The sequence below is a fragment of the Mus caroli genome, unplaced genomic scaffold (genome assembly GCF_978045245.1).
Source record: "Mus caroli unplaced genomic scaffold, Mus_caroli_1 scaffold_8, whole genome shotgun sequence".
Classification (NCBI taxonomy): Eukaryota; Metazoa; Chordata; class Mammalia; order Rodentia; family Muridae; genus Mus; species Mus caroli.
The window spans coordinates 18,736,914-18,750,685 of NW_028227263.1; the positions used below are offsets into that span (position 1 = coordinate 18,736,914).

The 13,772-nt window shown below is 53.5% G+C and overlaps 3 protein-coding genes across 4 annotated transcripts in view; all 3 read left to right on the forward strand.

Annotated features, from left to right (window-relative positions):
• The first annotated feature begins 672 nt into the window (after positions 1–672).
• On the forward strand, positions 673–4,610 carry Prrt2 (proline rich transmembrane protein 2). Of its 2 annotated transcripts, none has more exons than XM_085841309.1 (4): positions 673–1,007; positions 1,513–2,467; positions 2,894–3,026; positions 4,528–4,610. In XM_085841309.1, the coding sequence occupies exons 2-4, from the start codon at positions 1,577–1,579 to the stop codon at positions 4,608–4,610; spliced, it is 1,107 nt and encodes a 368-aa protein (XP_085697435.1). In that variant the 5' UTR covers positions 673–1,007; positions 1,513–1,576. The 2 variants fall into 2 exon arrangements, with proteins under 2 accessions (XP_085697435.1, XP_085697434.1); XM_085841308.1 differs by having other exon boundaries at positions 3,180–4,596.
• Positions 4,611–4,625: 15 nt separating this feature from the next.
• Pagr1 (PAXIP1 associated glutamate rich protein 1) lies at positions 4,626–6,803 on the forward strand. Its single transcript, XM_021167939.3, has 3 exons — positions 4,626–5,450; positions 5,611–5,693; positions 6,396–6,803. The coding sequence occupies exons 1-3, from the start codon at positions 4,972–4,974 to the stop codon at positions 6,593–6,595; spliced, it is 762 nt and encodes a 253-aa protein (XP_021023598.1). The 5' UTR covers positions 4,626–4,971; the 3' UTR covers positions 6,596–6,803.
• A 449-nt stretch (positions 6,804–7,252) lies between these two features.
• The window catches only part of Mvp (major vault protein), a 30,298-nt gene continuing 23,778 nt past the window's right edge, over positions 7,253–13,772 (forward strand). The window contains exon 1 of the mRNA XM_021166373.3: positions 7,253–7,355. Coding sequence (XP_021022032.1) covers positions 7,354–7,355 — 2 coding nt within the window. The 5' untranslated portion in view covers positions 7,253–7,353. The remainder of the gene's footprint in view (positions 7,356–13,772) is intronic.

The window sequence follows — 13,772 nt, forward strand, 5'->3', positions numbered from 1 at the left end:
GCTGTCCTGTCCACAACCCAGCACCAGACTGCACAGAACCCCTCCAAATGCCTGCACATATAGATCCCAGGGTCCTCGGTTGACTCAGGGTTCAGTAAGCTGCATTCGGGTCCCACTGTGGTGGTCATGGACTGCTTGCCCCGGCCCTTCCTAGCTTGCTGGAATTTCCTTTTCTGGGCTTTGCTCAAACCTTTACAAAGACCCTCCCTTAAGCTTTCATCACGCATTGCTGCTTCTGCTGCTGCTGCTTTCCAGGAGTAGGAAGGCTTCAGTTCTGCAGGCTCCCTTCTCTTGAAACCCCACGCGGTTCCCCTTGCAGCCACCCCAAACTTAGACCTGTTTGCTTAACCCATCTATGCTGCTCAGGGTGCCTCCACCCAATCTTCACTGGTCCGTCTCTTCGCAGACCTAGGTCTCTGCCAGGATCCCCCGGTGACCGTTGGCGGGAGGGGCCGAGGACTTAGGAAGGGGGTGCCCCACCAGGAGGTGCGCGTGAGAAAGGACAGGGAGGGGGCGAGAAAGGGCAGGGAGGGGGCACGAGTGGTCCCGGGCCGGTTACCCAGGTAACACGGGGCCTGGCACGAGGTTCTCTTGGGCTATCCGGGAGGGGCAGGAGGCGTGCTAGGGGCGGGGGCGGCGCGGCAGCAGTGGAGCTTAGGGGAGGGGACCAGAGAAGAAGGGCCGAGCAAACCCGGAGGAGAGGAGGGGAGACCCGCCACCTCCCTTCATTGCTCACAGACTTGTTCCCTCCCCGGTCTGCGGCTGCTGCTGCAGCAGCGGCGGCGGCGGAGGGACGCAGGAGCAGTCCCGAGGCTGGCAGCGGATGAGACTGGGACCAATTGAGACTGCTGGTAGGTGTGGACGCAGACAGCTGGGTGGCATGAGAATGCAGGTGCCAGGCGAACTAGAGGGTGGTGCTGGGTGCGTCGTACCATCGGGAGAAGATCCCCTCCCCCTCAGCCTCTGCTGAAAGCAACAAGGGAACCCCTAAAAGAAGGGCTAAGAAGGTATGCACAAGATACTGGGTCTCCCCAAGAATGGGGCTGGGAGGAGGTAGACGGGCATTTGAGCCCGAATGCACAGTAGGAGACCCTGCACTTCTCAGGTGGTGCCCAGAGAGGAGGGAAGGGTACAGAAGGAGCAGACTGTGTGGGGTCCTGGTCAGTCTGCCTGTTGGAGTGCCTGATGCATGCACAGATTTTCATGTTCTGGTGCGCCTTCGAGTTGGAAGCCGAGAGACTGGGTCTTGTTGGGTGTGTTGGGTGGATCTAGGAACAGACCAAGAGCAGTTCTGTTTAGAAAAGGGTTTATCTTACCATGGCTCTCCAAGCAGACTTTAAAATACTTCTCCACCCAAGGGTGTCCTACCTTAAAGCAAAGGAAATCCCAACTTTTCCTCCTCTCCCTAGGGACAGTACAGGCTAGCCTTGAAACAGAATACTAGCCCTCTTGAGCCTGTGGTGATGAGAGACACTCTTCCCTCCTCACCAAGCCTGTCTCCTCCTCTTCCAGGATTTGCTACTGTCACTGTTGTCTCCTCTTCCCCACGGGCCCTCTCCCATCTCGCTTCTCTAAGATGGCAGCCAGCAGCTCTCAGGTCTCTGAGATGAAGGGGGTGGAAGACAGTTCCAACACCCAGACAGAAGGTCCCAGGCATTCTGAAGAAGGACTAGGTCCTGTCCAGGTTGTAGCAGAGATCCCAGACCAGCCAGAGGCCCTTCAGCTGGGCCCAGGCATCACTGCAGCCCCTGTGGACTCAGGGTCTAAGGCAGAGCTGGCACCAGAAACCACAGAGACCCCAGTTGAAACCCCAGAAACAGTCCAGGCCACAGACCTCAGTTTAAACCCAGAAGAAGGCTCCAAGGCCAGCCCCAGCCCCATCGAGGCACGCCAAGAGCCAGCATCCAAACCAGACGTGAACAGAGAAACTGCAGCAGAGGAAGGGTCTGAGCCGCAGTCTGCAGCCCCTCCTGAGCCAACCTCAGAGCCTGCTTTTCAGATAAACACCCAGTCAGACCCTCAGCCAACTTCCCAGCCTCCTCCTAAACCACCCCTCCAGGCAGAAGCCCCCACCCAAGAGGCCCCTACCACAGAGGTCCTGACTGAAAGTACAGGGGAAAAACAAGAAAACGGAGCAGTGGTTCCCCTTCAGGCTGGTGACGGGGAAGAGGGCCCAGCCCCCCAACCTCACTCACCACCCTCAACTAAAACACCCCCAGCCAATGGGGCTCCCCCCCGTGTGCTGCAGAAACTCGTTGAGGAAGACAGAATAGGAAGGGCACACGGTGGGCATCCAGGATCTCCTCGAGGTAGCCTAAGCCGTCATCCCAGCTCCCAGCTGGCAGGGCCTGGGGTGGAAGGGGGCGAAGGCACCCAGAAACCTCGGGACTATATCATCCTTGCCATCCTGTCCTGCTTCTGCCCCATGTGGCCTGTCAACATTGTGGCCTTCGCTTATGCCGTCATGGTGAGCCCCAAGGGACCCTGGCCCAAGTGTACTATGGCTCTCAGCTTCGTGCCAGTGTCAGCCCAGAGCCCCAGTAATGACACCTTCCCTCACCTCTCTGCATGGATCCCACTTTTCCAATTGCTGGCCCTTTGCTTGTCTCTCCCCAGGACCTAACCTTCCAAGGCACTCCTGCCCTACCCCTTCAAGCGGGAGGGAAACAGATGTGTCATATAATCTTGCTGACCTGTACCCTCTTCCTCCTGCATCCCCAATTCTCCTTCTTAATTAATTCTTAATTAATTCTCCTTCTTAAATCCCCAATTCTCCTTCTTTCTTAACCCCATTGGGCTGACCTTCCTCCTCTGGACTCTCACCTGATCCCTGCTGGGCTGGCTCCTGCTGACCTGGGCCATGATACCTCCAAACCCCTCACCCTCACCCCAGTCCCGGAACAGCCTGCAACAGGGGGACGTGGATGGGGCTCAACGTCTGGGCCGAGTAGCCAAGCTCTTAAGCATCGTGGCGCTGGTTGGGGGGGTCCTCATCATCATCGCCTCCTGCGTCATCAACTTAGGCGGTGAGTGGGGGTCAGGGACAGGAAGGGAGGCGCGGAGGGTTGACCAGGGCAGCTTTACTAACCCCTGACCCTGCTCTCTCCTGTCTGTCCTCCCTATGCCTTTGTCTCTTCCTGTCTCCTTCCCTGTCTGTCTTTCCCTCTCCTCTCCCACAGTGTATAAGTGAGGGGCTCTGCCCTGCATTCCAAGACTTTTCTTCCTGTTGGGAGCTGTCTTGGGTCCATCCCTATCCTGGGAGAATCCCAGTCCATGGCCCTGGCCCCCATCTCTAGGGACCAAGGGAGCCTGAGCGGCCTTGTTTACAGCTTCTTTTCCCCTGCATCCTGCCAGGCTCCTCTGCCAGCCATAGGCTTCCTTTCTCCCTGCACTTTTGCCTGCAGACCCCCACTCCCCTCCTGCCTCTTGACCTCCCTAACCCTGCACTCTGAAAACCTCTCTGCACTTCTGGAAGCCTTCCTGAACATCTAAATTGTACTCTGCACCTCTGCATCTCTCCCAGCCTTCCTGCACTTCTTCCTGCCTCTGGAATCCTCTGAACCTTAACCCTGACCTCCCAACGTTCATTGTCTTGGTATCTAACCCATCCCTTTCTCCCCTTCCTTAACACCGTTTTTTCCCCTTGCCACGTCCCCTGACCCTTTCCCCCTTTTCATCTCCCCCTTAGCGTCTTCACCCTCCTGCCAACACTTAGTCTGCAAAAACTGCAGTTCTTAGGTCAGGCTGAGGGAAGAAGGATGGTGTGGGGAGAGGAGCCTAGCTGGGGGCTCTGACTGTTCTCTACTGGGGATCACCCAGGCCCAGACCATACCCCACCCTAACCCCTAAGGTGCCTATTGGGTCCCAAAGCTGGCAAGTGAGTCCTCACCTGGGGGACCTTCTGAGAGTCCTTATTCTGAACAAACAGGGGAGGAAGGGGCACAGCTGCGGCTGAAGAGTCAGCCTGAATTGACCTGCCCGTTTGGGCTTTTTAACCTCAGAATTTCTTGTTTGAAGGTCTATTTATGTGCTTTGTAAACAGTAGAATTCAAAACAAACAAACAAACAAAGGACCAAAGTTCCCAGCTGCAGGGAGCAAGGGAAGGGTGGGGGAGCTCTATAATTATTCTCTAAGAGGATGAGGGAGGTTTGTTGCACGCGACAGCCCTCTGAGGAGGCAGAGAGCCAGCTGCGATGCATTTCAGAGTTGGCGGGGGTTTTTTGTTTCCTTTAAAAAAAAAAAAAGTTGGGGGAAAACTAAAATTCCTTTTCAAAAAATAAAACTGAGTCTCCCTTTTTGTATGCTGAATGCTGCATGAGTCTTAAACACTAATAAACAGAGAATGCATGAGACTGGCCTCAGTTGGTCCCTGTGTTTGCAGAGTCAAGGTACTGCTTTCTGGCAGGCCCTACTGAACGGAATACGCATGCGCTGCCGCAGTGGCCATCTTTAGTATGGGCCGAGGTTAATGAGTCCTAAGGGCTAAGTTGCGCATGCGCAAGTCTTCTCTTTCCTCTTTCAAGTAGCTTTGACTACCGCGGAGCCTCCGCGCGCCATTTCTCTGCGCCTGCGTACTGCGATCCTGCGCAGCCTGGGAGGCGGGTTTTAGCTCCAGGTTTGTACCGCTGCTGAGTAGACGCGAACTAGGTTTGCCCGGTCTAAAAAGATGACTTCCATCCCGGTGATGGAGAAGGCGATGTGAAAGCGAGAAAGCAGGCCCTTTCCTTTCCAGCTCCGAGCGTGTTTCCTGCGGGTCCCTGGGAACGGCAGAATTCTGGGTCCGTGGGGTGGGGTCTGTCCTTGCAGGGATTTGAGCGCCCCCTCCTGGGGACGGTGCTCTGGCCGCAGTCAGCTGTTGGACTGACTGGCGATTTCCTAGACCTAGAAAGGCTCTCAAGCCCTTCGGGTGAGGCGCCCTGGTTTGGTACTGTAAAACCTCCTCTATTGCTGGGCTTCTTCTCTAGTACTCTATGTCCCTTGCCCTGGGCCATGGAACCATTGCAGGCAGCACAGCAGCGCCTCTGTCTGAAGAAGGGGAAGTGACTTCCGGCCTCCAGGCTCTGGCGGTGGAGGACACTGGAGGTCCCTCTGTCTCGGCTAGTAAGGCCGAGGAAGAGGGGAAAGGCAGTCAGGAGGAGGCCGGGCATGAGGGATCCAGGGCCGAGGAGGCACTAGAAGCTCCCAGCGCTGCGAGCGACGAGCGTGTGGAAGGAGAATCCGAAGACTGGTGCGTGCCCTGCAGCGATGAGGAGGTGGAGCTGCCGGCCAATGGGCAGTCCTGGATGCCCCCACCCTCCGAAATCCAGCGGCTCTATGAACTGCTGGCTACCCAAGGTACTCTGGAGCTTCAAGCAGAGATCCTACCCCGCCGGCCGCCTACCCCAGAGGCCCAGAGTGAAGAGGAGAGATCAGACGAGGAGCCAGAGGCCAAAGAAGAGGAGGAGGAAAAGTGAGACCATGCTTTACACATTATTCCCGGGACTGCTCTCCAGAGCGCGGAGACTGGAGGGAGGGGAGAGCAGGACAGGATGAGGCGGTGGTTTGGGGTGTGCCAGCAGGTGTTAGGGAGAGCTGCTCTCAACCTTGGCTTTCTGTCCACCCTGTTGCAGGCCGCACATGCCTACAGAATTTGACTTTGATGATGAGCCAATGACACCAAAGGACTCACTGATTGACAGAAGACGGACACCAGGTACGGGTGAGAGGGAAGAACTGAGGGGAGGTAAAGGGCCTCCCCTAGTTACCCCGCCCACAAGTGGGCTGGTCTGAGGCCTTGGCTGGTTTCTGCCACCTTGTAAGATCAGCAACGGGAAGGAGCACTCACACAGTAGCAGCGTAGTTCTGGCTTAGGTCAGTGCCATACTTTCCTGTCAGAGGCCCCGCAGACCTTCCCAGAAGTTCAAAGTTTGCTGAACACATCTCTGAAGTACTATGTTCATGCCCAGAGCTGACCTGACATCACAGCCGGTCAAGCCAACAGCAAGTTGCATCTGCTCCGCTTGTACAGATCCACCATTGTCAACCAGAGTAGTCCTTTTAAGTGAGGTCCCGTCTTTCCTCAGCTTGTACTCCTCCCGAGAATTCCATTCCAGAGAGGAAGAGCATGTCCACAGAGAATCTTAAGTTTTCTGGCCTCTACCCCTGCCCCAATACATTGTCCTCAGAATAAGTCTGCCTCCTGCCCCAGGACCTTTGCACATGATGGCTATGTTCCCCAGCCATTGCATTATGGGTATCTTAGCCTAATACCAGCCATCCTGTGTGTGGCCCAAACCTAAACATTGGCTCCTCTGTGCCCCTGAGGCCTAAGAAGGGAGTATTTAACAAGATCTCTAAGTGTGGGCGCTTGGGGGGGGCTCACGTCTCAATGCTGTCACGTTTTCTACCGTCTTAGGAAGCTCAGCCCGGAGCCAGAAACGGGAGGCACGTCTGGATAAGGTCCTCTCGGACATGAAGCGCCATAAGAAACTAGAGGAGCAGATCCTCCGGACCGGGAGAGACCTCTTCAGCTTAGACTCAGAGGGCCCCAGCCCCACCAGCCCTCCACTCCGATCGTCAGGAAACAGTCTCTTTCCCAGGCAGCGGAAGTACTGACTGGTGCTGCTCCTGCCACAGGTGCAGACTGTTTTGTGCTGGGCATGGCCGGCCTTTCCCAACCCAGGCTCTGGGGAACTTGTAACCAACCGGGAAGGCCTCAGGCTCCCAGTGCAGTGCCTCTCAGGAGGGTGCCTGTGTGTTCTGTTTAGTGTCTGTTCGAAGTTTTGAGCTGGATGTGCTAAATCTAATAAAAGATGCCCGATGAGCTGGGCGTGGTGGCGCACGCCTTTAATCCCAGCACTTGAGAGGCAGAGGCAGGCGGATTTCTGAGTTCGAGGCCAGCCTGGTCTACAGAGTGAGTTCCAGGATAGCCAGGGCTACACAGAGAAACCCTGCCTCGAAAAACCAAAAAAAAAACCAAAAAGATGCCGGATGATCTTCTCAGAGGAGAGACTGCAGCTCAACCCAAGCACACATTCTCACTTGGGCAGAGGCAGAGCTGTGTTCCTCCACACTGTAATATTGAAGCCAGAAGAGGCAGAGGCTCAGCCAGCCACCAATCCCCACTCCCACCCTTACTACTGCATCCTCTGATTTCCTAGTCTCAGTCCAGACCAGCCAGTTAGCACTGAGGCAGGAATTGCCCCCAGCTGTGGTGACTTCAGTGCAGCCTGGAGGAGCAAAAGATCCAGTTGCAGGGCCCTTTAAATACACAAGCTCCGCCCCTGCCTGCCCAGCCCATTAGGGAAGTCATCTCAAGTGTTGGTGAGGGAAATTCCTGACCTGTGGCCTGCAGCAGCCAGCTACCCTGCTAAATGTGAGTACGGATCTCATGACCCTGGCGGGACCCCCAAGACTCCAACCCAGGAGTAGATGTCTGTCCCACAGGCTCTCTCTAGTCTTCCTGCTTTCCTGCGACGCTTCTTCTGGGGCAGTGACATCTCAGCAGTTACAGGAAGAAGGGTGTAGGCTGCTCTGCCTTGTGAGGTTTCACTTTCTAAGACTTTCAGGGTTCAAAGCACCCTGTTAATGTCCTCGACCCCTAAAACCTCAGGTGTCCCTGACATAGGGTCTCCCTCACAGGAGATGGGCGGTGAGGGGACTTTGTCAGGCCCAGTAGCACACATGTGCCACTCCCTACTCAGGAATCTGAAGCAGAAAGGGTGCCTTGCACTTAGCAGGAGAGACCCCATCATTTCTGTTTCTCTTGTTTGGTTGGTTGACTTTAGGTTTTGTTTTGGTTGTTGTTGTTGAGAAAGGATCCTCCTCAGCCGGGCAGTGGTGGCGCACGCCTTTAATCCCAGCACTCAGGAGGCAGAGGCAGGCGGATTTCTGAGTTCTAGGCCAGCCTGTTCTACAGAGTGAGTTCCAGTACAGCCAGGGCTACACAGAGAAACCCTGTCTGGAAAAAAAAGAGAGGGAGGGGGTCCTCCTCATGTTTTTTAAGTGGTCTTGAACTCTCTGTGTAGCTCAGGATAACCTTAAACATCTAACCTTCTTGCCCCTACCTCCTGAGTGAGTGCTAACATTATAGATTTCTGTCATGGATATCAGTTTTATTCAGAGCTGGGGCTCGAACCTAGGGTTTCATATATTTGGGACAAGGACTCTACGACCTGATGGATGGAGTGTGACTCGGTGGCACAGCATACTTACGTGTCCAAAGGTCCCTAGCACACTTTTAAAAAAGAGAAAGAAATGGGAGCCTTGCCCAACATAGTTCACACCTCTAATCCAAGCACTTGGGCAGCTGAGGCAGGAGGGTCTCCCGAGGCTTGGGGCCAGCCTGAGATATGGTTCCACCACAGCCTAAGCTACTGTGTAAGACCTTGTCACAAATAACAGAAGCCAACTGGGCAAAGTTACAGCTTCCACTCAAGACTCCATCGCTGGCTTTTCCCTTCTGCCATCACTCCCGAGGATCCGGGCTCTGCCGTCTCTGAGTGACTGGCATGTGTGACTTCACCTCCTTGATTCCCTTCTCCACTGGTCGTGGAGGCTTTTTCCTACTGCCCTGGGCAGGGCTGTGCCAACCATGGGCCTTGGCCACCCTTGCAGTGGTGAGCGGGACGATCACAAGAGTAGCTTGGTTTCCAGGAGGTGCAGATTTAATGAGAACGAGAGGAAAGCTTTAGGGGAAGGAGAAGTGAACAGGGGGAAGCTCAACTGGACAGCCGGCCTGAGGGTCTGGGGACTAGAGCCCAGCTGTAGTGGGAGATGGTGGTTGACAAAGCTGTTCCTTTTGCCCTGCCTGCCTGTGGCTCCCTGGGACATGAAAAAGAGGCTGGCCATCACAGGATATACCTTTGGCACACAGGATATCAATCCCCACCCTGAGGTGGGGCACCTGGGCAGGACAGCTACCACCTTTGCGATCCTGGGCGCTCCATGCTCAGGCCTGCTGTGGTATCCCACACTCTTCTCGTGTAGCCAAGACTTTGCTGGCTCAGTGTATAGAAAATGCTCGCCTTTGAAAAGCCATTTCAGCTGGGCGTGGTGATGCATGCCTTTAATCCCAGCACTCAGGAGGCAGAGGCAGGTGGATTTCTGAGTTTGAGGCCAGAGTGAGTTCCAGGACAGCCAGGGCTACACAGAGAAACCCTGTCTCGAAAAAAAAAAAAAAAACAAAAAAGAAAAAGAAAAGCCATTTCCTGGACAGCAACAAATCCGACCAGGTCCGCTGTGTCCCCTTCAGTGAGACTGGCTGATGACCTGGTGCTGACAAGCCATACTGTCTCCAGGAACGCCAGGGAAACCTGGCCAACCATCCAGGACCAAGCCATATGGCTGGGCTAGGCCTTGACCTCAAAGGCTAGAATGAGTCATCTGAAGGCATTTGGATGTAGGGTGGGCGATTCCCGGAATCCTTGATTCTGGGAATCTGGAGTAAGGCCTGAGAAAAGTGTGAAGAGGTCTCAGTGTCAGTCAGAAGCCAGGTGTGGAAGCATGACACTTGTTTTATCCCCAGAGTCTCAGGCCAGCCTAAACAACACAATAAAACTCCTCTTGACACAAGCTGGAGAGATGGCTCAGCGGGTAAGAGCACTGACTGCACTTCCAGAGGTCCTGAGTTCAAATCCCAGCAACCACATGGTGGCTCACAACCATGTATAATGGAGTCTGATGTCCTCTTCTGATGTGTCTGAAGACAGCTACCTACTTACATAAAGAAAAAAGAAAAAATCCCAGTCAGGTCTTATTTAGGAGAGAAAACTTTGATGGAGATCAGGGCTCCTGAGTCAGGCTGATTCTAGTCTGCACACTCTTCATTTGTAACATTTTGCGGGGTGGGGGGGTGTTGAGGAGGGACAGAGCCACTTGGCACATGCTGAGGCCACCAAGCTGTATCACAGTTAAGGTTAAGGCTTTCTCTTTTTTTCCAGAGCCTGCCCTTAGCCTGGCCTGCCTGTGTTACATACAGTATCACAGCCTGGGCTACCACTCCAGCTGTTGGTTGGCTAAGATTGTTTGGGGGAGGGGCTAGTGAGATTGCTGCTGAGCCTCTGGTGGCCTGGGTTCAAGCCCCAGAACCAACATGGTAGAAGGTGCGATCAGGGAAGAACTCCATTGAGGACAGGCCCTGCTTATACTGAATGTAGGCAGACCGTTTCTTAAATCCAAAGTAGGCAGCCATCTGCTGGCTGGGCTGGGTCACCACCTTCCCCTTCGCTCTCTGTCCTGCCAGGATCAAGAGAACAGAGCTGGGGACAAAGGGAGCTACTTGGAGCTAGGCAGGAGAGGAAGGGTTTTTATCAGGAAGGCAGGAGAGAGACCTGGGACAGTGTTGATGGTTAAAGTAGGAGGTGCAGGAATGGTCCCAGCGATGACTTTAAGGTGAAGTGGAACAACTGGAACTGTCACCCACAGGAGAGGGGCTGTTCAAGGTGGGATGCAGTCACAGTCACAGGAATGGAGGGAGGCTGGAGTGGGCTAGCCACTGAGTTGATGGTCTTGTTCTCCTTGAAGGCGGAGATTTGAGGCCTTCAGCTTCACAGTGGATTCACAGCTACCCTGGACCCACCTGAGAAAGGAGAAAAGGTCTTGGTCTTTGCACTCCAGGTGTAAACAGATTTGTTGAGCTTGGACTGTTTGAGATGGACCTTCCCCTCCCTAAACCTGTAGCTTTAGGACAGACACCTTTGCAACTTTTTCAGTCCAGCAGAGGAAGTTTGGTTGCTAGGAGTGATTCAGAGCCAAGGTTGCGATAACAGAACTGTGACAAGGCTAATGTTTCTGGTTGTTGAGGTTTGGTTTGGTTTGGTTTTTGAGGCAGGGTTTCCCTGTATAGCCCTGGCAATCCCGAAACTCTAGACCAGGCTAGCCTTGAATTTGGAGATTTACCTGGCTCTGTAGCCTTAGCTAGCTGAAAACTTGCTCCATAGCTCAGTCCTTCATGTTGTAGTTTCTTCCTACCTCCTAAGTGCTAGGATTATAAGCATAAACCACTAGACTCAGCTCACTCACACACACCAGCATCGCTTCTGGGTAACCCAGGCTAGCCTGGGCTAGTGCTGTCACCATCACCTCCAGAGTGGCTTATAGCTGGTCTTTGCTGCTTTGTGGGTTCTTTTTCCCACCCTTTATCCTCCCTCCAACCCATTTCACCCCCTACCACTAGATAGGAGAAAAAGAAGGAGAGAGGAGAGAGATCCCTGAATTGAACTTTTGTTTCTTTAATGAGCATGACTACTAACAAACCAAAACCAACCAAACGAAGCCAACAACCACCCACGCTTGTTGGGGTGTTAGCATTTATGTACCCTCTGAAAAGTTCCCAGAATTCCAAATGTCACACAGTTGCAGAAACTATCTGCAGCTGGTAAAACCATGCCTCTGCTAGAGCACGAGGCAAATCATAGTCAGCTGCTGTGGACAGTCCGGTGCAGCCCACACCCCACACCTGGGATTAAAACAAAAGTGCTTTCTTAAAATATTTCTGTATTTTTAAAGAAACCACAATTCCAGAATTCTCACTACAGTGGCTCTCAATCTTTGAGTCATTGTGAGAACTTTAAAAAAAAATAATCAGTGCTCAGACCCTACCCTCTATGAAAGAAACCCCAAATCTCCAGAGATACACAGCTTTAAGAATCTCCAGGAGAGATGGCTTGACAACGCAGAGCTGGCCCTGCTCTGACAGAAGACCTGAGTTCAATTCCCTGCACGCACATGAGCACCTACACACACACATAATTAAAGCAATAAAAGACTAAGCTGGGCAGTGGGACTACTCGCCCTTAATTCCAGCACTCCAGAGGCAGAAGCCAGCAGATCTTTGTGATTTCAAGGCCAGCCTGGTCTACAGAGTGAGTTACAGGACAGCCAGGGATACACAGTAAAATCCTATAGTAGAAAAGTAGAAAACAAAAGCAAAACAAGTAAAAATAAAAGATTCCCAGCACTTGGGAGGCAAAAGCAGGTGGACCTCTGTAACTTCAAGGCTAGCCTGACCTACAGTTCCAGGACAGCCAGGGCTATAGAAACTGTCTCAAAATTACTACTACTACTACTACTACTACTAAAACAAAAAAGAAAACCTCCCTGCGGACCCTGAGCACAGTGAGGCTCTGTGAACCAGCCACTGGCTATTTAGATTCCCTATGCCAGACATTCGAAGGTTATTTTGAAAATTCCTGAAATGTGATGATTCATGGCTCATTGATTTTGGCTGATACATCAACATTGCCTTTGAGTTGCCGGAAAAGGAATGAAGCCAAGCATGGTGGCCCATACCAGTAGTCTCAGCACTCAGGAAGTTGAGGCAGGAGGCTTGCTTTGAGAACAAGGCCTTCATAGACTTCATAGTAGTAAGCCACTACCCAGGGTTATATAGCAAGATTCTATCTGGAAAAGAAAAAGGAAAGAACAGAAGTAGTAGTTCACTCTAAGGTTTTGGGAGACAGAAAGTTTGCTGTCCTGGGCTACAGAGTGAGACGTCTCAAAACAACAAAACCTGGGACTGGCAGCCTGCCCTTGTTCTGTGTTGTGCACTGGAGACCAGTAAGCCAAGCTGCACCCTGGCCTCACACACCCCGCTTTGCACAGCAGACTGAACCCCAGCTTCTGCTGCTACTTGAGGACTAGCTGTGGCTCCTGCCACTTACAGACTTGTGAGCAGGCCAGACTAGATGTGTGCCCAAGAGCCGAGCCGGCAGGGAGCAGAGCTCAGCACAAGGCAGAAAGGAGAGGTGCAGCCGGCAAGAGCTGGAGCCAGACCTGTGGCATCCAGACCTGCGGCATCATGCAGCATCCGGACCTGCAGCATCCAGACCTGGGGCAGCCATAGGGTCTTTGCCACTGGCTTCTCATTTTTGTTGAGACACACACTCATTATGTAGCCCTTCTTAGCCTGTAACTCACTATGTCGACCAGGCTGGTCTCCATCTCACACATACCTTCCCACTTCTGTCTCCCAAATACTGAGATGAAAGGCAGGTGCTACCACACCTGGCATACCGTGTCTTTTGAGGGCCTTGAAATAACAGAAATAAAAGGCTGGAACCGTGCACATCATCCAGTAAGCTGCCAGAGTGTGAGACTTGTCACAAATCTAAGTGCCAGGGGCATAAAGGCAACGCCTGCTCCAAGGGAACTGACTGGTAGCCTCAGTGGTAGGGGAGCTATGGGGCGTGGTAGGGGAGTGGACAGGGAAGTGAAATGGAACCCTTGTATCGAAGCAGGGGCCTGACCTCAGAACAAGGCCGGAACCCAGCCTGATTAGCTTTGAGGAAGGCTCTTGCTGAGTCACTGAGCTGGGAGAGGCTCTCAGGCCCCCTGACTGTTCCCAGCTGGGGTGACAGATGGTGGAGAGGCCTCAGTCTTGGGGAGTGGAGCCAATAGAGGCTGTGCCTGGAGCCTACTCCCACCTCACAGGACCTTCTATAGTTCTCTTCTTCCGGGTGGGGCCTCCAAACCCTGCTGGCAGCACAGGCCCTTCTTCTTGTCCCATCTGGTTTCCTGGCCTGGCTTCTCCCTTGCAGTGAACCTGCATTGGAGCCCCTAGAGAGATGCTGTACCCAACTGTGGGGAGCCTCTGCATCGCTGTGCCTCTGGTGTACGAAGCTTTACCTGACCAGTAGACAAGTGAGGGTTCAGCCCTAATGCCAGATGGGGAAGGAGGCCCTAACCACAGCTCTCAGTGGGTTAGGAAAATTGGGCCTTGGGCCCTGTCTATTCTCAGTAGTAAACACTGTACTGGTAAAGAGCCAGGCTTGGCTGTGGGTGCTTTCTGTAC